Source organism: Jatropha curcas, chromosome 4 (genome assembly GCF_041381405.1).
Source record: "Jatropha curcas cultivar XTBG-Jc1 chromosome 4, XTBG_Jcur_1.0, whole genome shotgun sequence".
NCBI classification, from domain to species: Eukaryota; Viridiplantae; Streptophyta; class Magnoliopsida; order Malpighiales; family Euphorbiaceae; genus Jatropha; species Jatropha curcas.
The window spans coordinates 26,419,151-26,442,962 of NC_143154.1; the positions used below are offsets into that span (position 1 = coordinate 26,419,151).

General features: G+C 34.8%; 2 protein-coding genes across 6 annotated transcripts; one reads left to right on the plus strand and one right to left on the minus strand.

The window, feature by feature from the left end:
• Positions 1-2,182: 2,182 nt before the first annotated feature.
• LINC1 (little nuclei1) lies at positions 2,183-10,866 on the plus strand. Its single transcript, XM_012222538.4, has 9 exons — positions 2,183-2,434; positions 2,553-2,841; positions 4,994-5,203; positions 6,068-6,321; positions 6,445-6,715; positions 6,795-6,878; positions 7,510-9,584; positions 9,891-10,020; positions 10,200-10,866. The coding sequence occupies exons 2-9, from the start codon at positions 2,593-2,595 to the stop codon at positions 10,446-10,448; spliced, it is 3,522 nt and encodes a 1,173-aa protein (XP_012077928.1). The 5' UTR covers positions 2,183-2,434; positions 2,553-2,592; the 3' UTR covers positions 10,449-10,866.
• A 510-nt stretch (positions 10,867-11,376) lies between these two features.
• Positions 11,377-23,062, minus strand: LOC105638693 (histone acetyltransferase HAC12). 5 transcript variants are annotated; one of them, XM_012222536.4, is made up of 17 exons: positions 23,001-23,062; positions 20,827-21,050; positions 20,581-20,683; positions 19,981-20,230; positions 19,610-19,882; positions 17,284-18,665; positions 16,458-16,754; positions 16,098-16,376; positions 15,472-15,600; positions 14,948-15,148; positions 14,721-14,863; positions 14,191-14,494; positions 13,085-13,224; positions 12,807-12,885; positions 12,360-12,722; positions 11,942-12,168; positions 11,377-11,824 (listed from the first exon to the last, which is right to left on the minus strand). In XM_012222536.4, exons 2-17 carry the CDS (start codon positions 21,018-21,020, stop codon positions 11,773-11,775), a joined length of 4,416 nt encoding a protein of 1,471 aa, XP_012077926.1. In that variant the 5' UTR covers positions 21,021-21,050; positions 23,001-23,062; the 3' UTR covers positions 11,377-11,772. The 5 variants fall into 5 exon arrangements, with proteins under 5 accessions (XP_012077926.1, XP_012077924.1, XP_020536830.1 ...); XM_012222534.4 differs by lacking the exon at positions 23,001-23,062 and adding an exon at positions 22,840-22,994; XM_020681171.2 differs by lacking the exon at positions 23,001-23,062 and adding an exon at positions 22,840-22,994 and having other exon boundaries at positions 20,827-21,053.
• Positions 23,063-23,812: the final 750 nt, after the last annotated feature.

Consider the following 23,812-nt stretch of genomic DNA (forward strand, 5'->3'; position numbering starts at 1 on the left):
CCAAGTTAACTTCACGAGCATTTTGCTTCTTATCTTTCTTTGGAAAGTTCTAAATTCTAAGAAATAAATTATCTTTCTATTATTTTTTTTTTTATGTGTATGACATAATATTATAAACCATACGTACCATCCATCTTACTAAGAATCTGATAACATGATAATATTTTAAACCGGTGAAATACTTCAAATTGAAGAAAGAGCTAACAAAAAAAGCAAGAGCTTAAAAAAAAAGTAAATATTCTTTTTAACTTTTTAATAAGTTAAATGTGTAAAGCAAAAAAAATGAAAATTTCAACTTCCATCGGGTATAAATCAACTCAAAATAAGGAATTCATTTCTAGAACTCGTTTGTAAATAAATTTTTCATATTTGAAATAAATTTGAAAATTGAAAATTCATTTATTTATGTACTTTTATTCTTAAGATATGTGAAATTTATTTGTAAATGAATTTTTCATGTTTGAAATAAATTTAAAAATTGAAAATTCATTTGCTTTTATTCTTAAAACATGTGGAATTCATTTCTAAAATTGATTTGTAAATAAGTTTTTCATGTTTGAAATAAACTCGAAAATTGAAAATTCATTTGTTTTTATTCTTAAAATACCATTGACATAATAATTTTAGAAGGTTAGGAGAATGAAGAGTTTAGTCATAAAATTTTAGCTGTTTTAAGTCGTTAAGAGCATCTCCAATGTTAATATGAATTGCTCTTATTTAAATTTTCACATAGAAAAATGCAAAGATTTTTTAAAAAATGATTTTCACACTTTTTATTTCTAGAGGGTTCTTCAACAACGTGAGCATTATTGCTCTATATTAAATTGTAGACCTATAAAATAAAAGAAGAAAGAGGATACAAAAAAAATCTAAAAATAGTGCATTGGAGACAAATTTTTTAAAATTCAACATCTATAAATAGACATTCAACCATATTACATTAACGCATTATATTTCATATAAGACATAAATCTACATTAACATTGGAGATGCTTTAAGTTTGAGAAATTTATTTAAAAATTCTAATTTTTTTTAGAATTTGATTTAATTATATTAAATTCATAGAATTTTTTTTTATTTTTTAATATCAAATATAAATATTTGAATTTATAAATAAATTTCGTTAAATTTTGTGAAATCGAAAGCATTCCAATTTTTTAGTTATTTTCTTATACTAATACATTGAAAATTAAATCCAACTCTGGCAATAAAGACCAAAAGAGACTAGAAATTCAAAAAATGGCTCTCTCAAAGCCGAATTCTTTTTTTCAACCATCATGACATAACATTTTCCGAGAGAGAGAGAGAGAGAGAGACTCCCACTTTGGTAAAGACCGAAAGGGAGAGAGAGAAGAAGTGAGCGCATACATGTACATGATGATCAAAGCCCCACATGGGACACAACATACTTATCTTCTATGACACCGACCAACCAACACAAAAAACCATCTCCTTCTCTTCCTTAACACCGTGGCATTTCGATGCCAGCAGCATCTTACTATATTCCTAACCTTTCTTTTTTTCTCCAAAATGCCCTTCCCTGCCCGCCGCCTCTTCTTCTTATAGTCCTCCAATTTTCATAGGGCATTTCTGTCATCCCATATTCCTTATCCGGAAAAGTCACCCTTTAAATCTCCAAAGTACCCTTAGTGCATAAATTAACTCCAAAGCCTTTTAAAAATTCCATCACATCCCTTATTTTTTTTTAAATTTAAAATATATATTACATTAAAATTGTACCTTCATAAAATTGATTTTGTGAAGAAATATATCATATATTCAATCCGTGTATCCATATTGCATAGTTTTTATTGAATGAATAATTTAAAATTTATATTTTTAATTAATAAAATTAATTAAATTAACCTTCGGTCATTATAAAATTGTTAAATATGAATTTCACAAGCTCAATTGAAAATTTTAATAATTCTAATATTAAGTTTATAATAACTCAAGATGTTATGCTCTTATTTTATTCCAACTAAAATACATACATTACCACTTTAGATTATTTTAATTTTTAAGTTGAAAAAAAAAAGTCATTGTTGTTGTAATGAAATTCTGGCATTTTGCCAAAAAAAAAAAAAAATAATGGAGGATAAAATGGTATTTTCATAGCTGGAATTAGTGAGTGATGGGACCCACGAATAAAATAACAAAAAAAAAGAGGTAACGTTAGTGATCCGCTCACTCGCACACAGCACAGACACACACAAAAGTGTGGGCTGAAAAGAGAGAGAACGGAGAGAAAAGTTCGTTTGTAGACGTTATCGGACTCCAAATCCACATTCAGCCGGATTTTGGGAACCCGGTTCATGTCCGGTCTAGGGTTTTGAAATTCTGTGGAAAATCTCAAGAGCGTTAATTAACGGATTTGAAAATTACACGGATTCTTTGGAATTTGTGAACTGCCAATTCTCGTATATTTTTCTATGTAATATTTGCTTCTTGACTGTTCTAACTTGGAGTTTTTTTTTTGGTGGTTGTGGTATTGAATTTCAAGATATTAGGGGTTTTTAGGTTTCTTATGAGGTTGAATTTGGGATCTTCAGATTTGGGGATAGTTGATAGGCAATTGTGGAGCGTCTCGTGATGTTTACACCGCAAAGGAAAGTGTGGTCAGGCTGGTCGCCCATGCCACGGAGCGAGAACCAGAAGAGTGGAGTCGGGTCGGATCCGAATACGAATGCTAACGGCCCAAGTGTCCTGAATTCTGGCGATGGGAGTGTTTTGAAAGGGAAGAGTGTGGCTTTTCCTGAGCCGGTGACACCCAATGGCGTGGGTTTTGCCTTGAATGATGATGATGGATTGGCACTGAAGATTTCCAAGCTCGAAAAAGAGGTCAGTAACTTTCCCCCTTCCTTTTTTTTTTTTTTTTTTTTTCAAAAAACGAAACTCACATCATTTGTGGATGAATTCTTGATGTTGTTTAAAGTTCTATTTTTTAAAAATTTTTAGTGGTTATAGATTTTTGTTTTCTTTGTGTAAATGGGTATAATTGGTGCTTTTAAGTAGCCGGCTACAAGTAGATTCGGACTGAGCTTGGTTTTTATCAGAATAGCAAAACTGAGAACAAGAGTACAGATGAAGATAGTAAATTCTTGTGCTACCATCGTCATCAAACCACGATTTAGTGGGTTTTGACTAAATTATGACTGCTGTCAAAGTTACTTGGACTCTTTTGTGAGTACCAGATATGGGTGCATTCCTAGCGCTGGCAATTAATATGGCTTTTTTCTAGTTCTCCTTTAGCATATACAGCTTTTTTGACATGCCAAGTTTCATCCCCATGCTCAAGTGTTCTCCTACATGGATATTTTATGCAAAGTGAGGATTGGAAGAAACCGTTATGTTCTCTATAACATCTGGATATTACACCAAGTGTTCTTCGGTCCTCCATTAAAATTATACATGAACGCAGTAATATCAAAAGCTTTTTTCAATGTTTATTTCATGAGTGTGGGTGTGCGAAAGTCTTTATGAGTGGATTAATAGGTTACTTTGGATGTTTGCTCGCAACCAAATTACTCTGTTGAAGAAACACAAAGATGATCAAATTGCTTTAACGTCGTTGATGTTTTTTGGCTGCCCATCAAACTTTTTGATTGTAATAGGTTCCATGTTTAATGTTTATCACTATGCATTTTCTGGGGCAGCAGTATACAGTGCATGAGAAGCCTCATTCATTTAATGGGTAGTTGATAAATGAAAATTTTTGACCAATTTTTTAATTGGTGCTTGCTGTGACTTAGGCTTGGTTAATTAGGTTTTTAAACGAATGAGGAGTGTATAAAACTATAGATTCTTAGGCTTTCGATTTTTTTGGAGAATAATGAAGTCTGATGGCAAAAGAAAAGTTAGTCTTCTTATTCAGAAGAGGTGGCCACTCTTTCTGCAGCCAGAAATAAGTAGTTAATGCAAAATATTAAACAGAAACTGGAGGAATGAAAGGTAAGATCACATAAGGTGTAAACAGAGAAGGAGAAGAGGGACCATGAGTATGTATGAAGGTCTTCTCAATGTCATTTGAGAATCCAGTATCCAAGCTCATGAGATTCTTTGGTGAAAGCTAACCTTAACTCTCATTTGATGGTAGAGCAGGTAAGAGAATATTGATAGAATAAAATAAAGAGATCAAAAGATCAATCAAGATTTCTGTTTACAGAACAAGGAAAATAAATGGCCAGGTCTATTCTCAAATCTTACCATCAAGCCCTATTGCATCTTCAAACCATCATAAAACCCGATCTTGGCCTTTCAAAGTATAATCTGAGCCATCCAAAATAACATAGAATCACAGAGTAAGAGGAGACGTAAATCAACTAGCTTAGCATTAACTTGAACTGAATGTAGAATTTTCTATACATTTTTTCCTGTATAAATCTTGGACGTTTCTCCTTGTTCTACAAGGATTGAAGCTCCCAAATAGGGAACTCTAAGAGAAAACAGTCACTGAAAAATGACTTAAACCCGAGGAATTTAAGAAGTTACAGGTGTGGGGTCTATATGAGATCCTAGCAACGTCATGGCATGCTTAATTATCTCTTAACCTAGCTAGGTTAGGTGGTGATCCAGGCTGTTTTCCTCTTGACAATGAAGCTTATCCCCATCGTCTCACTGGCCGACCTCATGCTACTTAGAAATCTGATGGTGTATAGCAGTCGGCCTTCTTATAAAAAGTATGTGCTGATTAGAAAATTGTTTAAACCTCTATTAACGTGGATTTGAGCTGCAAAATCACATGACTGGAAGCAATGACTGAAGTTACAGATGTAAGCAATGGATGCATAGAGATTTATTTTTATCTCAGACAAAGGAACTTGATATTGTTATTATTGTCATCTGCAGTGTTACTGTCTTTACATATTATTTATTTTATGCATTTTAGAGTTTAGGGATTTTTTCTTAATGTTTTTAGTGTCTATTTCTATTGAGAGTGAGTTTATTGTGTTTATATTGTGGTGCTAATGTGATCTGCCATCTTATGTCCCAGCTGTTTGACTATCAGTATAATATGGGACTTCTGTTGATTGAGAAGAAGGAGTGGGGTTCTAAGTTTGAAGAACTCAAGCAAGCAATTTCAGAAGCTACAGAATCATTGAAACGAGAACAAGCAGCACATTTGATTGCAATCTCTGATGCTGAGAGGCGAGAAGAGAATTTGAGGAAGGCCTTGGGTGTTGAGAAACAGTGTGTGCTTGATGTAAGATTTGTGTTTTTTTTTTTTTTTAATTCTTATAGACAAACACATTAATATTTTATATAATGAGAATATACTGCATAAACATCAATCTTAACCTCTAGAACACTAGAGTCGGAGGAAGTCTCATTACTGACATGATTTCCTCTTCTTTAAATTTGCATTGAAAGAATTTTTTCGCTAAAGGGTCGTATTTTGACCTTTGGATTTGATAATATATTCATTTAGATAATGTATGTCAAGGTAATTGGATATTTGTAGGTTTTTCATTTAAAGAACTCTTTAAAATGTACTGTATATTAAACAAGCTCAATGTGCATGTGCTGTGAGTATTTTTTGAATTTTGTAATAATATAAACTGTATAATTATAATATAAAACGCTTAATTTAAATCTAACTAAAAAAATATTTATACCCAACATTTCACATGTGATACTCTACATGAAAGTTGGTGTTTAAAATACCATAACTTGTACATGGATGGCATACTAAACATATAGCGTTTATGCCTATATATATGTTTTCTAAGAATGTCTCTTTAACTTTTTAATCCAATAAATATGCTATTCTAACTTATTCTTTTATTGTTCATTCTTTCATTTTTATAATTTTTGTGTAAAGTTTCACAATGGAATCTGAAAAAAATTTGGACTATTAAATTTACTAAAATATGTTTTTTAGTTCTTTTTATCAAACAATGCATTCTTAGTTTATATTTTTATTTGATTGAATTACATGCATAGTTGTCCCTTTTATTTCAGCTTCTTCCATATTCTGTCTTCCTCACAATTTACTGTGAAACATTAATCTAGTTTCTCTGAACAATATGATTCTTTAAATAATTTCTGGAGATGTTGGGTGCTGCAGTTGGAGAAAGCAGTGTGTGAGATGCGTGCGGAAAATGCAGAACTTAAATTTACAGCCGATTCAAAATTGGCTGAAGCAAATGCTTTGATCACTAGTGTTGAAGAGAAATCTCTAGAAGTCGAGGCAAAATTGCGTGCTGTTGATGCTCGTCTTGCTGAAGTTAGTAGAAAGAGTTCGGAGATTGATAGGAAATCACAGGAGGTGGAATCCCGAGAAAGTGCTCTTCGAAGGGAGCGCTTGTCCTTCATCACAGAGTATTCTCAATGATCATTGCTATGTTACTTCAGATGCTACTTTTCCTTCGATAATTGTGTCTACTGTTGTTGAAGTTCAGATTGTTTTATTGTTTGACAATTTTAACTGGTTACATTTCTCAGGAGAGAGGCACATGAGTCTGCTTTCTCTAGGCAAAGAGAGGACTTGCGAGAATGGGAAAGAAAATTACAAGAGGGGGAAGAGAGGCTATCCAAAGGTCAAAGAATTATCAACCAAAGAGAGGAGAGGGCAAATGAGAATGATAGGATCTTTAAGCAAAAGGAGAAGGACCTTGAAGAGGCTCAGAAGAAGATTGATGAAGCAAACTCAACCTTGAAAAGGAAAGAAAATGAAATGAGCAGCAGGCTGGCTAATCTAACTCTAAAAGAAAAGGTGCATTTTTTTTTCTCATACTGTGGAGTTTTTCATCCTTTAACTAATGTGATATTTATGATATTTTCGGTATATGCAGGAATTCGATGCTACTAGAAAGAAATTAGAGGTGAAAGAGGAAGAGTTGTGCAAATTAGAAGAAAAGCTAAATGATAGAGAAAAAGTGGGTCTTTTCAATTTCTGTTTTGACGGGATATGTATGGATGTGTGAAAATTTGCAAGCCTTTTCTCTTGTGATAAGCTCATGTTTCCCATCTGCTTGATACATTCATTTTGTTTTGTTCTTTTACATGCTTGGGTTTTTATAACAGACTTCATGTATTATGCATGGTACTATTCTACTTAAAAAGAAGTATGCTATGTCAAGGATTTGTCCCCTTCTTTTAGCCTTCTTTTTTGAGGCTGCTCCACTGGGGGAATAAAACTTATCCTGAATATTTTCCCTATCCTTTTTTTGAATGTACACTCAAGTCCTTATGCATGGATGTTTTCTTGGTTTATAATTATGCTGTGTAATCATTAATGAATAATGGATGTTTCCTTATGTACACTCAAGTCCTTCTTTTAGCCTTCTTTTTTGAGGCTGCCCCACAGGGGGAAGAAAACTTATCCTGAATATTTTCCCTATCCTTTTTTGAATGTACACTCAAGTCCTTATGCATGGATGTTTTCTTGGTTTATAATTATGCTGTGTAATCATTAATGAATAATGGAGCTGTAAGTAGTTTGTTTTTTCCTAGCTTACTGTAATTCTCATTCATTAGTTATTGTTTCTTTGCATGTGAAATCTACAGGTTGAGATTCAGAAGCTCATTGATGAGCATAATGCAATTTTAGATGAAAAAAAGCGTGAATTTGAGTTAGAAGCTGACCAAAAGAGGAAATCTCTGGATGAGGAACTGAAAAGCAAGATGGTTGAAGTGGAGAAGAAGGAAGCTGAAATCAAACACATGGAGGAGAAAATTCTAAAAAGAGAGCAAGCACTGGATAAAAGATTGGACAAGCTTAAGGAAAAAGAGAGAGACTTTGAGTTGAAATCAAAAGTTCTAAAGGAAAGGGAGAAGACTATCAGATCTGAGGAAAAGAAATTGGAGACAGAGAGAAGGGAACTGAGTTCTGATAAAGAAAATTTTCTGAATCTCAAGACTGAACTTGAGAAGATAAGAGCTGCCAATGAAGAACAGCTACTGAAGATTCATGAGGAGAAGGAACGGCTCAAAGTAAATGAAGAAGAGAGGGCTGAGCATGTTCGCTTGCAATCCGAACTAAAGGAAGAGATAAAAAAGTGCAGGCTTCAGGAGGAGCTGCTCTTGAAGGAGGTCGAAGATTTGAAGCAGCAAAAAGAGAATTTTGAGAGAGAATGGGATGATCTGGATGAGAAAAGGGTTATGATTGAGAAAGAGCTCAGGAGCATCAGTGAGCAGAAGGATAAATTTGAAAAGCAGAAAGCCTCAGAAGAAGAAAGAATAAAAAATGAAAAACAGGCAGTGGAAGACACTGTAAAAAGGGAGCTGGAAGCTCTTGAAATTGCCAAAGAATCTTTTGAGGTGAAAATGGAACACGAACGTTCTGCTATAGCTGAGAAATCTCAAAGTGAGAGAAAGCAAATGCTGCATGAGTTTGAGCTTCAGAAGAGTCAACTTGAGAGTGATTTGCAGAAAAGACGAGAGGAGATGGAAAAAATTTTGCATGAGAAGAGCAAATTGTTCGAAGAAGAGAAGGAGAGAGAACTAAACAACATTAACTTCTTAAGAGATCTAGCTAGAAGAGAAATGGAAGAAATGAAATTGGAAAGGCTTACATTAGAAAAAGAAAGACAAGAAATTGTAGCAAATAAAAAGCATCTTCAAGAGCAACAACTTGAAATGCGAGAAGATATTGATAAGCTTGGTGATCTTAGCAGGAAATTGAAAGATCATAGAGAACAGTTTATTAAAGAGAAAGAGCGCTTCATTTTATTTGTTGAGCAACACAAGAATTGTAAGAACTGTGGTGAAATAACTTCTGAGTTTGTGCTTTCTGATTTAATATCTTCTAAAGAAATTGAGAATGAAGAGATCCTTCCCAAGCAACAATTAGTTAATAATGACTCGACAGCAGATGATAATCAAAATCTTGAGGTTGATGCAAGGCAAGATATTGATATATCCCCAAATGCAGTTCACTCAGTATCTCCAGTTTCTTGGCTCCGGAAATGTACATCAAAGATTTTTAGCTTTTCCCCTGGTAAAAAGATTGAGTCTGCTGCTATACGAAATCTGACTGAGGGGATGTCTCTGCCTGCTGAGAACATGGAAGAAGAATCAAAAAGATTAGAATCCACAGCAAATGAACAAGACTTATCTTTTGCGATTGAAAATACTACATTGGATGTCCAGAGGATTGAGTCTGATTCTAACATCAGAGAGGCTCAAGGTACCCAGGATTTGTCAGTTGATGACCAGAGCAATATTAACAGTGAGGCACCGGATGTTCAGGAAGTCTCTCAGGCTTCTGATTTAAAGCGAGGCCGCCAGGCTCATAAGAGAGGCAGGCCTAGAATTAGTAGAACACGCTCAGTGAAGGCAGTTGTGCAAGATGCGAAGGCTATACTTGGTGAATCTTTTGAGCCAAATGAGACTGAAGATTCTAGCCATCTGAAAGCTGAAAGCCGCGACGAGTCTAGTCTCATGGATAAAGGAATTCCAAGAAATGCCCGGAAACGTAACCGTAATCCAACATCCCAAAACACAGTAAGCGAGCATGATGGTGATGACAGTGAGGGCCGCTCAGATAGTGTCACAGCTGGGAAGCGAAGGAAGAGGCAAGAAAAAGTTGCCACTGTGCAAGCTCCAGGCAAAAAGCGGTATAACCTTCGACGGCCTAAACGGTAAGTTCTCAATTCACAATTAGCTATTTACGTAAAAAAATGTTTAGAAGGGGTAATAACAGAGCATTGGCCCTGCCAAAACAAAGATTATAGGTGCTGCATGTGTTCAACAACCCAAAATGTTTGGTGTTATATAGCAGAGGTGCTGTCCGAGGAAGTGCCATTTGAAAAATTTTCTGGATCCTTTGAAATGAAAACACATGCATTCGCTTGACTGACGTGCCCACACTATAATTATTAATTGTAAGTTGTTATACAACTTTTTCTAGCATTGCTAATTCATGAATTTGTGTCTCATGCAACCAGCGGAGTCACAGTTGTAACTGATAAAGCCTTATCAGAGATCAATGGCGGAAATAAGGAAGATGATGGTGTCAAGGATCCAACTTCAATCGGGATTGCTAGTGAGAATGGTGGAAGCGCACACTTTGTACAGGTGAGTGCTGTAAAAAAAAATATTGCAATACGACTTGAGTCGACATATCGGTTATAGGACTGTATTCTGCAATATAGCAATGTTTAGTGGTTTCTGATTGGTTCAGATTGTCTGGTGGCAGTGCTGTGGTAACACACAAAATATAATCCAGATTTTGAAATTTAATTTTGTTTTGTCAGATGGAGAAGGTCTCAGACAATCAGGATGATGATACGACCAGAAACTTGGTTGGCAATGCTGCACTAAGTGAGGAGGTAAATGGCACTCCTGAAGGGGGTAGGGAGTATGACGTGACAGACAAGCATTGGAGCGAGTCACGTAGAGAAGATGATGGTGATGAGGATGATGATGATGATGATGAAGACGAGTCTCAGCATCCCGGTGAAGTTTCAATTGGCAAGAAGCTATGGACTTTCTTCACAACGTGATGACACTGAATCTTGTTTGGATGGGGTGGTTTTAATGGGATTATTGATTGTTTCAGATTTTTTAGGAGCTCTTTGATGTGTAGTAGTGTGTATTAATTAACTAATCAAATGTAGTTATGATTTGCTATAAGTCCTAATCCAGGTGGAGGGATCTTGTTTTCTTAGCTCTCTTTTCTTTGGTTAGAATTCTCAGGATTTTATTTTTGGGGCCTGTTTTAATGTTTTAGTACAATGGTAGATGATTTGATGTAGCAATGACCAGTGCCATATTAAACACTGGACTTGTCTTCCACATTATCCAAATTGTTTGTATCAAAATGTTTGTATTTTTTCAACTTTGACAGCTTGTAAAATCTTTCACCTGTCGCCCTCGTGTCGGTGAATAATTTAATTTGAGATGGTTTGACTGGATTCTATATGTTTTAATTCTTCATTTATTTTGTTGGATGCTACATGTTTTTTTTTTTTACTTGAAGAGTACTAAAAATTACAATATATTTTCAGTTGGACATGTGGAAAGAGCTCTTATATTCAATTTCTATTTAAACACATTTGCAAAGAGGAGTGAAAAGTTTTAACTGTGATTCAAACACATTTACAAAGAGGAGTAAAGAGTTTTAACTGTGACTCAATCCAAATCAAATTAGGCGATCCTAATGGCATCAATGTAAGGATTTAACCATAACAAAATTCTAATGATCTAATATCATCTCATTTTATATAAAGATTATACTATTAAATTTTGAAAAATTTTGGGGATTGGATGAATATTATTTTATCATTTTGGCAATCTTTTGAATTTGACGACCGTGACAGTGACTCAGTTCATTGACAGGGATTAAACTGTTTTTCACTTTGTCCTGTAAGAAAGTAAATTATACAATTAGAGTTTTCCGGGAAAAGAAAAACTAGAAACAAGCTTATATCCTTTGTAGAATGTAGGTCTACTTTCTATAAAATACAATAAGAAGATTATACATTAGCGGAGAAGTGAGATACTAGTTCAGCTATACACCTCAAACATGTTAACCGAGGCCCGAGATGAGTGTTATTATCATCAAGCTCAGAACTTAAATCAGCCTAAAAGACTTGCCTATAAACTACGATCAGTAAATCTCACTTTCAACATATCTACTTATCAGTTATCAGCTCCAGGATTCCCATCCTCGAAAAAGAAGAAAAGCTAAATTACTTCTATGACTTGGCTATCAAAACTTTGCTTTGCATTTCATAACTTCAAAACTCAGCTAACTGTACAATTGATTCTCTTCCCTGACAAACTGTACACTTCTTGTGAACTGTTGACTATCCTTCTGATCTTATCTTATATACTTGGTGTGTTCGGTTTCCCTAGGAATCTCTGGTTCTTCAAATCCCTACAAATATAGCACAAATAGTTTAAACACGGATTTTGATTTCTATGGTGACTTGGGACTTCATTTTAGGGAGAACATGACTTTAAGAACAGAATATGGGAAGTCTCAAGTACTAACCTGCAGCGAGGTATACTGCAATCTGTTTGCTCGCAAGTTTTAGAATGCAATCTCAGTATGTACCACAACTTTTGACAGATCTTACAACCTCCACTGAGCCGGATGGTGCACTTAGATCCATGGAGGAACAATCTTTTGATTTGATGGCAGTTTGGGTAATGGCAAGGATCATTACTGGTTGCTTTGCATTTATCAGCATGCTGTAGAACATTTAGCAGTTCCTTCAGCTGCACCAACAAATTACACGGTAAATCTAAAATTTCCTGAAACATAGTATCAATTTATAGAAGTTTTGAAGTGCTCTAAATTACACTCATCATTACCAACAATAATGATATAATTACCTTACAGATATATGGAATAAAACAAATTGGAAAAGTGCTTTAGATGCAGAAATGTCAAGGGAGTTTCTTCTTACCATAAGAATTTTCTGCTGTGCATATTTATCCTCATTTTCACCATTAGGTACAGAAGGGTTGTACGCTGACCTATGAATACGGGAAGAACTGAATTTCTTATTACAGCATGTGGCACAAACATTACTGTCACCAGTACAAGTATCCTGCAGGCAAATGTTGCAGGTGATCTTGTCGGTGGGCATTATTGGGTTGTGAAGATGATGCAGGATCATCATAGAGGAATGCTTGGCTTGGCGAAGCGTGTCAAACTGATAATGATTCTTCTGACAGAGGCCAAGGAAGATGTGCCTATTTTCAAATAACCAAGTCTCCAGAATTACATCTTCATCCTTGGTATCAGATGGAACATCATCAACCATAACCTGAAAAGATAACTAAATGTAAATGAGATGTGCCAACTTCATATTTACAAAGACAGATCATTTAAGTTTGATTTTGGGATTCACCTTAGAGAGTAAATGCTTTTCTTTGCTACTTATAGTATGTGTGTCTCCCCCATTGCGGCCTCGCTCAACGTTATGACACCTGAGAATGAATATTTTAGAATTTATACCAATGAAATGTACAACAATTACTTGGCATAAAATGTGGAGAAGAAGCAGGTTTCAACCATAAGAACTCCATTTTTTACCACCAAAGAGCAGCAAATAGATGGAAAAACTTTTTGTTTCTGAAAGAGAAGGGGAGGGAAGAAGAGAGAGAATATATTAGCATGTGTGCTTACCTTTCACATAGCTGAAAATTTTTGCACCTGCTGCAACACCATCGCCATCCATTTAATATAACTTCGTGGCAATACGTGCAAACAAATTGCAAATGGACAACAATGAAGTCCTCCTTAACAGGAGAAATAGTTTGCCCTAACTGATAAAGGTAAAGAGAGAAATTAGAACAAGTCACTGAGAATAATATAATCACAGTCATTGGGAATAATCTAATCACATAGAACGAAAATGATCTCCTAACTTCAATATGCTAAATTCATCTATGCTTCTTCCAGTTTCATGAAGTCGGAGGATATAGCATAGAGACAAATGCATATAACGACTATGTTCATCTATCTGTTTGTCATTCAAGAAACATCCATAATTTCAACAAAAGTAGGCTTAAGATCCAGATAGAAAAAGAGCAGTTCCAGAATTACAGGAACAGGAAATGCAAAAAGCTAATTGATCACTATAAAATCCTGTATCTTCTAGACTAATAGCAGAAGCCAACATTGACCAGAATAAATTTTTTAAGCATGTTATATTTTTGGAATCCAAATCATTGTGCTCCTTAAATGATTCACCTTGATAAGTCTGATTGACACAACACATGGTTTCTATTGATTATTGAAACACAGAGCTAGTTCGGCGACCAGCTATTTGTTCAGGTGCAAGAAATATAAGTTGGATTGATTTTTTTTACGTTGTCCTTTTCTGCAGATTCGTGTCAAAAAAACCTATTTGACTGTAAATGGAAATATCTAACATAACTAACTGCACATTTGAACTAAAAATATGGATAGACACTCAATTTACACACCTCCTACCACTGTGCAGAACTTTCACTTGAAGTGCAATTAGACCCAAAGTTAAACTTTGTGGATCAGCTTAAGGCGGAAATATTGATTCATGATCAACTTAACTGAAATTTCAGCTTTTGGAACAACTGTTAGCTTTTAAATATCTTAAATCGATCCAAACATTAATTTTGGGCCTAATGGGACATTGGATGAAAGGATAAGTGCCTAATAATTGTTTATCCAAAAAATATTGCACAAAGAAATGAAGACAAACACACATGAAGACACACACACTCTGAGAAAAAGAGGATTAGTGAGGTTACTTTTTGCATCAGTAGAATATCTTTAGTAACACCACCAGAAGGATTTGTATGGCCCATGGCCTTTAGAGTTCTCTTTGTCATTACTTTCTTCATCTTCCTCCCTGAATGTTCTTCATTTTGCTGCTCTATATTTTTTATGACATTTTCAGCAGCACTAGACCAATAGTCCCCGTCAAAATACGGCAAACGAGCTGCTGTTACCTTGGAGTATAATTGCCCAGTAGGAACAAAGAAGTGATCATATAGATTAGTGAAATTAACCACAATGTTTTCTTCGGATGCTTTTCTTAGCATTGAATGATACCTGCAAATGTGGACCAGTTATTAGTCAAGACATATGCTCACAAGCAGAGAGGTCAAGAGGGAAAAAGGAAGGCAGATAAAGTAATAGTAGCTATAGGGATTGGAGCAAAAAAAAAAAAAAAAAAAAAGGCAGCAAGTGGTTCCACTTTAAGATGAGTGCAAAATAATGCTCCTACAAGAATAGTGAGCCAAAATTCAACTACAGAGAGAGCAAGCAAGAGACATACCACTGTCGCAGCTTGTCAGACTTTGGCGTTTTCTGAGTCTCTGGGTGGCAATACAAGATATAATCTTCTCCCTTCAAAGGGGGGCAAGCCCATAAGTAGCATGCCACAAAACCTCGTTTCTTACAGTATTCGAGATATCCTATCTGAAGATGGAAAAAGATAATAAATAAAGATATAGACAATCTAGGTTGTTAGAAATCAAAGAGAACTGAAGATGAAAAGGTTACCAAAATTTCATGGTAAACAAATGTACGAAGGGCTTCTCCAACTGCTGTTTCTGCCTCTGGCCTAAAATATTTGACAGAATCAAGATATGAGATATAAACACAACGATGATTTGGCTGACTGCACTCCGAACCGAACTCCTGTACATACATGCCAAAAAGGCATATATCAACTCCTTCAATCTTCTGGAACAAAAGAATAACCTGAAAAAAAACCATTTTTTAGGATAAACCAAAGACAGTCAGTCTAGATATCAGTGGGTCAATCTCAGAACCTGTGTAAAATTACTCTATTATCCTCGAGGAATTAAACAGATAGTATCTTGTTTAAGGGTTTGACCAACAAAAGCATGCCAAAAAAAAAGGTGAGCAATCAGTCTAACAGGAAAGCTGAAGTAACGTCAGTGCCATACCATCTGCTATTTTGAATACTTCAAATAATGTTTTCCTAACGTCCAAAAATAATTTTATGAAGAAAATAAATAGATTCAACTATGAATTATTATGTTAAATGCAAAAACTCTCACCTTTGATTGGTAAGGAAATTCTTCAGGGTAATTGCCATCATGAAACATTTCTAAAAACTGTTGCTTCACTTTCAACTGTTTATTAACAGATAACACCACCCTGACAATAAGATCTTCTGCTGCAGGAACCTAGTAACCAAGAGAACATCATATATCAACCAAAGTTCCTGAAACTAAGATTGCAGATTATTCATAACAGAAATGTTCAAGATACATTCACATATTCACACACATATCTATATTTCTACTTGTAAACAAGATTAGACTGGTCCTTAGCATATGTGATCCAAAAAGAAGATATTCATTATTGACCAACTCTTAGAAGTTTCATAAAACATTCCATGAAAGCCTAATGACCAAACAAGTGTAACCTTCGAGTGCATTAAATTTTAAATACTTCTTCTAGTATTATCAATTTGATCCTTAGCCTTTCATGTTGATATCATTTTGATCATTCAATTCAAACTGATAAAAAACAATTTATTGCTGATTCAAATTACATTGAACTAATGAAGATGGATGATATTCATCAATTTTTGCTTTGCAATGTATTTCTTCTGCCCTAGAAAAGCTGAATTTGAGCATGGCTAAAATTACAGTACCCTAGTGCAGAGTTGGCAACTAACCTCATCAAGGTTCTTTCTGGAAACCTTTGCTCTCTCCTCTCTCTCTTGCCGAAGACGCCTGAAGAGCCTTTGCTGTATGTAATCACTCAGCAGAGTGCTAGGCAAATCTTTTGCACCAAAAACAGCAGTATTTGGTACTGGCATATATTCTCCACTTTCAATCTCTTCCAAGCAGCATTTGGGACATACGTACTCAGATTGCCCTTCCATGTCTCTTTTATCATTAAAGAGAGCACATATTTGGTGTTGCCAACCTTTACATTTGTCACACTGGACCCACTGCATGAAATCAAAAACCACGGAAGAATAAGTGTTAGGATTTCACAAAGCTGAGAAGGCAAAGATGTTACCTTAGCTTACCGGTTCCTCAATTTCTTCATCATTCTTCTTCTTATCCAGCTTTGCCTTGGGAATAGTAATCCCATGGAATTTGACATGCCCACCTCGACACTTAAAACATGATGTACAAAAACAATGCCGCATACCATTTTCCTCTGAGGTACTATAATAAATCACACTTCGCTTGATACGAGAACCACAAGATGAGCAATATATTGGAACTGGAGCAAGTAAAAGCTTATCTGCTGCACACAACTGACATGTATTATCATTGGCACAATGCACTCCTTGTTTTTCCTCTTCTTCCTTTGATATTCTCTAAAAGAAGACAGAAGCATATTAGCATTCATTCAAAAGCAAAAAGTCAGAGCTAGCCTTATGCAACTTCAGTGAAGTAATTGGAGAAGGGAATCTTGCATTATTCTGGTATGGAAATATACATTTCAAATCACATCATGACAGAAAGAAGAGCAAAGGATTTAACCCCAGTAAGATCACGAGACAACTATACACATACTAAGAAAGCACTAGCATATGAACAAACAAATTTACGCACTGGCTATGAATAAAATTTTAATTTTGTTGATATGAAAATATTTAAAATTTGGATCCACCAAACTCAGTACTCACATTCTAAAAGGAAAAAAGCAATGGGACCGGAAATTGCATGGTCTAATTCCAGCATAAACCATCCAAATTAAACAATTGCTTCAGCCTATATTTCAAAATAAATTGCAACAGAAATGGTTAAAAGAAAATAACAGGCAATCACAAGGTTTCATCTGTAGCTGCAACCTTTAATAACAGTTCAATTCAGGAAACAAAGCAGTAAAGTCAATGCACAAACCTGACCCATCCACCGCCGAAGGCTTGATATATGGTCCCTTATTTCATCTGCTGAGAAAAATTCAATCAAGGAAACACCTCGTACTTTTGGGTTTGGCTTCACATCTTCCTTTTCAGTCTCAATATCTAGCTTGGTAAGGTCACAATTAGGCATTACTTGTATCACTTCCTCTTTAGAAGTGGATCCAAGCTCTTCAGAGAGTGCTGATGAGGTATCAAACCTCAACTCATGAGGTTCATCTTTTACAGCATCTGCAATCACACTAAAACTTCTAGGGTCTATCTTCCCAGCTTTGGGACCAATACTTGGTTCTTCAGGAGTACCCGAACTCTCATCACTGAGTTTAGAAAACTCATTACCTGCACTTTGCCTAGTCTGATCAGCATTTGAAGAATTTCGCATGGGCTTTGATAATTCAACTGTCCCCTCCAGAACCTCAGAATTAATAGATACAGGAGATTCAGGCAATTGCTGCAAGGGTGGAAGTCCTTCTGGATCAAAGGGATGAGCCAATAATGGTGCCAATACAGAAGCAAATCTATTTTCAGATGGCAAACAAGAGGACTTCTCCATCTTCAGATCCTTTGAAGGAGGCAACGAGTTTTCGGAACACTGCAAGCTGCGCTTCAAACGTTTTGCGGGTGGCAGTGGCAGCATGATTTCTGAAGAGCAAAAGCCAGAACCACCACCAGGAATATTGCTGGAATTGCTCAAAAGGCCATTGTTCATATTTTCAAAATTTTGGTGACATTTACTCACATTACTTTGATATCGGACAGGACTACAGATATAGCAGTCAGCACTGTGACAGTTATCAAAATGTGACAGGAGGGAAAAAAAACGTTCACACAAGCACATGCAATTATTGCACATAGTTGAATGCAAGTGGTTAACAAAAGAAACCATACAGTCCCCCCTGGAACTTGCTGAACTCTTGTGGCTGACATAAGCAAGTAAAATCCTTTGTTCAACAGAAGAATCGTTGCTTGATTTTTCCAGGCCGGCAGTTCCCTTTGAAATGGCAAGGGAAGAACTTTCTGAAGCAACATGGATTCCATGTGACTGTTCAGATGGGAACTGAAAATGCTTACTAGCTATTTTTTCAGAAAAGTAACAAGGTGTTTCATCCTCCAATGCTTTATGTAAGTGCTTGTATGATGAATAAGATTGCTGTTGTTTCTGCTCTAGGATCTCCAATTTAGGTTGGAGTACCCGATCAACAGTTGAATTCATCATGCCAATATCCATACTAGGAAAAATAGAGTCTCCAGAAATTAATTGGGGAGCATGTTCCGAGATCTGCAAGATTGAATTCGGTATCTCCGAGCTTTCACTCAGTGTAGATGAAAACCTCAATACTTCATTCTGGTTATTTGCAACACCTGCAAACATTACCAGATTCATTGGCCTGACAAATTAGTAATTCAAAATGGGCAAAACACTCTTATAAAACAAAAAGATGACGGAAAAATACAAAGCACACAAAAAAAGATAAGAGGCGATTAAAGATAAGATGGGGCAAGTTACATAGAAAAACAATGACAAGCATTATAGATATCTATATGTGCAAAATACACAACCCCACATCACAAAATAAAAAGGGTAGTGAGGGAGAGGGGGATAGAAAAAAAAAAAAAAAAAAAAAAAAAAAAGAAAAGAAACTAAGCACATAGGTCGATTACATATTACAAATTAGATAAACTATTCACGGATAACAGTTTTAAATAACATAAACTTCTGAAGCATGCACAACTAATTTAGCTCTAACTATGTGATGGTATTACATCGTTGCTGATACCAGACCAGCTCTATACAGATGAGAAAATGTGTTATCACTAAGAGCTATGTTAAAGTTCTAAAGTGCATAACCAACCATTATAACGTAAACCCATGAAGAAAGTAGTACAGACATATACCACAATCATAAAGTTACAAGTGGTATCAGGAATTAATTTGAGGCATGGTAAATACTGAGAATCATCCACATATTGGCCAAACTAAGCCAAGATATAGTGGAAATTCAATTTTCTCCACAATTAGTATCTTCTTTAGGAAGTTCAAGAGAAAGTATAGTTAAAAGTAAAAAATATAAAAAGAAAAATTCATAAAGTTTAGTACACTGATGGGGAAAAAATGCAACAAAATATTCAAAGGATGTAATTACTACTTTCAATCAGTTGCACTTTGAGCTACTTAACATTTGTGATTTAGTTAATAATTGACCAATTAGACAGCTGTAAAAAATAAAGTGGCTGAAATAAATTAATTAATATATCATGGAGACTCAGGAATTTGGAGAATCTGGTCAATATGCAAATGCACATACCGTGAGCAAGAAGTTGCCGTTGAACACTGTCTTTGGATGACGCCTCCAAACTATATTGATAGTCTCCCCTGGAAAAGAGTGATCCACCATCAAAAGTTTCAAACTCCGAAAAACCTTCCCCATGTGAACTTGTAGTGATGGTAGAACTCAGTTCAGAAAATGTAGGAACGGTAGAACTCCTTTCAGAAGAAAGAAGCATCTCATTAGAAATCTGCCTCATGTTTGAATCAGTGCACATGTTTGCAACTTCTGGCTTGTTCCCATCCAGTAATCCTACAGTGGCGTAAAAGGAAAAAAAAAGTTCTATGGAAAATGAAACTAGAGAATTATCAAATTATTCAACAAATCCATTGGAAGATTCAATGGATTACCTTTTAGGAAGCTAAATTTATCAGTATTGTCAGCCACCATCGAGTTGTGGTCAACAATATCAATGGTGAACCGATCAAAAGGAGGTACTGTTGCTGAATTGAAACCATGAGTCAAACCCAAGGTTGGCATCACTTCGAATGTGGGTCCAGTGTAGCTGCATGCTAGTTGGCTGCAATTTAAATCAACCATCATCTTTTTCAATAGACACTGTAACCGCTGTCTCAGCACATCCTGATTCATATACTCCTCCTGGAAATATTTAAAAAAAGATTACAAGTTTGTCTTGCACTTTCATGAAACCTCAACTAAACAAGAAGTGCAACCAATTGATTCTTTTAAGGTTTAAGACGCCATTCTCACACTTCTCTTTTTCTGTTCTCCTCCCACCACCACACACCCCCCCCCCCCCCCGCCCGCCCCCGGGTCTAATAGATTTCTCAATACAAAAAATGTAAAAGTCATATACTAGATTCGTCATTAGACAGACAATTTCTGATTTAAGATGACACCTTGCTGCATGAATATTTGCTATAACATATAAAACATTAAACAAAAAGATAGGAATTGGTCCAAATGTTAGTTTAATTAACAGAACGTACCTTTGAAGAAGCTTCCATAAACAATTGGTTTTCTAAGCTATTTACAAGATTAGATGCTTGTTCTTGCCATTGATAATTTGTTCCCAATTCACAACTTTCAGCACTGCATACACACGGGAACAATTTATGAAATGTTAAGGATGAATAACCAAAACAAATTCTTTAAATTATCTCCTATTTTCCTTGGAGTTCATGTTAGGAGGAGAAAGTATTTGATAAGAGTTAAGGAGAACTCCTAAAACTTACATTCTGTTTCTAACCAAATCACGAAAGCAACTGATTCTGGGATCTTTACGCCAGTCAATCTGACCACCATTCAGGTCATTTACATGGTACTGATGTGAAGCGTTCCCTCCCAACTGGGAGAGACTTGATTTTGAGAAAGGATGAATTTGTATCTGGCCAAAGATCTGCTCTGACACATATCCCTTTGCAAGCATCTTGCTTAGTTATGTAGTTCTATGTTCATGCTGCTATAATTACACAACTATTAGAAATTCACTAGCAAACAAAACAAGTGAAATAAAAAATATATATATATTTGGGTAATTTTAACTCTGATGTATTTCTATATAAATCTGGCTCTATCAAAAACACATCATTGGTAACAAGTATTCAAGAGTATTATCCCCGCTTAAGAAAACAAGATAAAAGATTACATCTTACCAAAATAACCATGTCAAATGCAAAAAGCTTATATACCAGCAAAAGAAACCTTTAATCCATAGTGCATGTCATATCTCATGGATGCTTAGCGGGGATACTTGTACATCGTGAATAATCACATTCCAATTGAAACACAATCTTTAGGATAAATCAATGCAATTTAAGAAGAATCAATGAAATAACATCAAATCAAATCTTGGATCTTTGATAGGAAGATATCTAACAAAGTGAAAAGCAACTTGAATGTGCTAATATTAAAATGGATTTGTTGTCAGACAACATTAAAAATGACCACATCCGACAAAAGGTGCAAGTACGACAAGTTAGGGGATAAAATGAAAGAAGGACGTCTAAGATGGTATCATCATGTCCTACATAGACCCCCGAATGCTCTGGTTCATAAGTGCAATATATTACAAGTGTAGAGTGCTAAATGGGATAAAGACAGACCTAGAACCACATTGAGAGAAATTGTCTCAAATGATTTATTAATTCTTGACATTAGTATGGACTAACTATGAACAAAGCCAAACGAAAACAAAGAATTCACATAGGCCATCCAACTAATTGGGATTAAGCTTATTTGTTATTGTTGTTGGTATGCTCCAAAAGATAGCTCATTAAGGGCCATACTTGGTATTCAGGAATCGACATCAAAGAGTAACTTATTGACCCATTTTCTATATGCTTTTTGCCATCAACAAATGAATTACACTTTGTGAACTGCATTATTATTCAGAATTCCACAAATGCACCAATATGCTACAAAAGTTAAAATTTGCTTCAACTGCCCTAAATGCCTCAATCGTCACAATATTCTACTTTCTCCAGCATAACAAAATGCAACGGATTGGATGACAAGCATTGAACATCACATCAACCCACCTCATCTGACTCAATTGCATTACCCAAAAACACTTGTACGTCATGTACGTACTAAACTTAGCTAGGGGCAGATATACAAACACACCTCAAATAGATTAATAATCCATTATCTACAACAAACAAAAGAGTGAGCATTAATTAACAGAAGAATTTGGAATTAGAAAAGCAATTAAGACCATAAAATCAAATACACTGAAATTCTCCTACCAAAAATTGAAAGCTAAAAGAGAATTCATATTACCCTTCAAATTGTACAAAACATACAGAGTGATCGAATTAACAAGCATTCCCGCCAAATTTCCATATACCTAACCGCCAATAAAAAAAAAGTGTTTCGAAATAAACACGCATACATTGAGGCTCTCGAATCCCTAAACGGCACCGTCTCATAACAAAATCCATTAGCCCTATCAACAGAATGAGAACGATAACAGCAACACAAGAACATGACGAAAGAAAGCAAACAAAGCACAATTCAATAACATAACAACAATAAATCGAAATTGATAAGATCATATAATCACAATGCAGATTAATTGATAGATTAAACCTTCGTGTTCTCTTTTTATTTTCTGTTTTTTCCTTAAATTATGAGTTTAGAGGGAGAGAAGATGAACGAGAAACAGTAATTACCGACAAAATCGAGAACCAATAAAAGAAACCCTAAATCGGAAAGAGAAATTTGAAGAAGGGTTTAAGGAAAGAGACCTGTGCGTGGGGGCAAGAATTTTCTTTTTTTTTTTGTTTCGGATTTTTCTTTTTGTCTGGATTTTTCGATCAGATTTTGTTTCATAAATAGTAACAAGTTGTACTCTGCCGGTGTTTTGCAATCTGTTATCTGTGTGTGTCCGCAGGTGGGATAGACTTACCCGAGTGTGTCCTAATCCGCGAAATTTGCACGGACCTCGCTCTTGCAACTTGCAACGTCGGATTCCACCGCGTCTTTCGCTTTTTGTTTTTTGAAATAATAATACTGTTGATACGTAATTTTTGCCAAATTTATTTTCTAATTATTTTTATTAATTAAGTGTATAATAATTTTTTTATTAAGTACATTAGGCTAAAATAATTTTTATCGAAAAATTAAAATAGACAATTCTACTCAATAAACAATATCAAATATGAACATATGTTCAATTCACTTATCTTTTTTAATTATTTCTTTAACTTTTTTTTTATTGTCTTCTATCTCAAATTGGAAAAAAATATATCAGAATTTTTTTATAATTTTATTTTTTCTCAAAAATAAATAGAAATTAAATACAAGATAAAATTAACAATATAAAGAAATATATAAAGTGGAAAAAAAAGTGAAGGAGTTTATTTTGATTTTCCGTTGAGAAATTTCAATTAAATGTATTTAATTATAAAATATTTATTAGTCGAGACACTTAATTGATAAAAAATAATATTGAGACATTAAAATAAAAAGTAGTAAAATTTTATATACTAAAATTATAATTATTCTCTTTTTTTTTTAAAAAAAAAACCTTTATATAGTAGAATTTTTATAACATAACTAATTAGTTAGACTCTCAATATTAGTCAACGTTATTACCATATATTTATTGTTTGAAAAAACTATTGATTAGTTCTTGAGGCTTGTTAAATTATTTAGTTATTCCGTATAGAAAATATTTTCTTTACTGACAAAATACTTTGTAATAGTTGGGTATTTTGT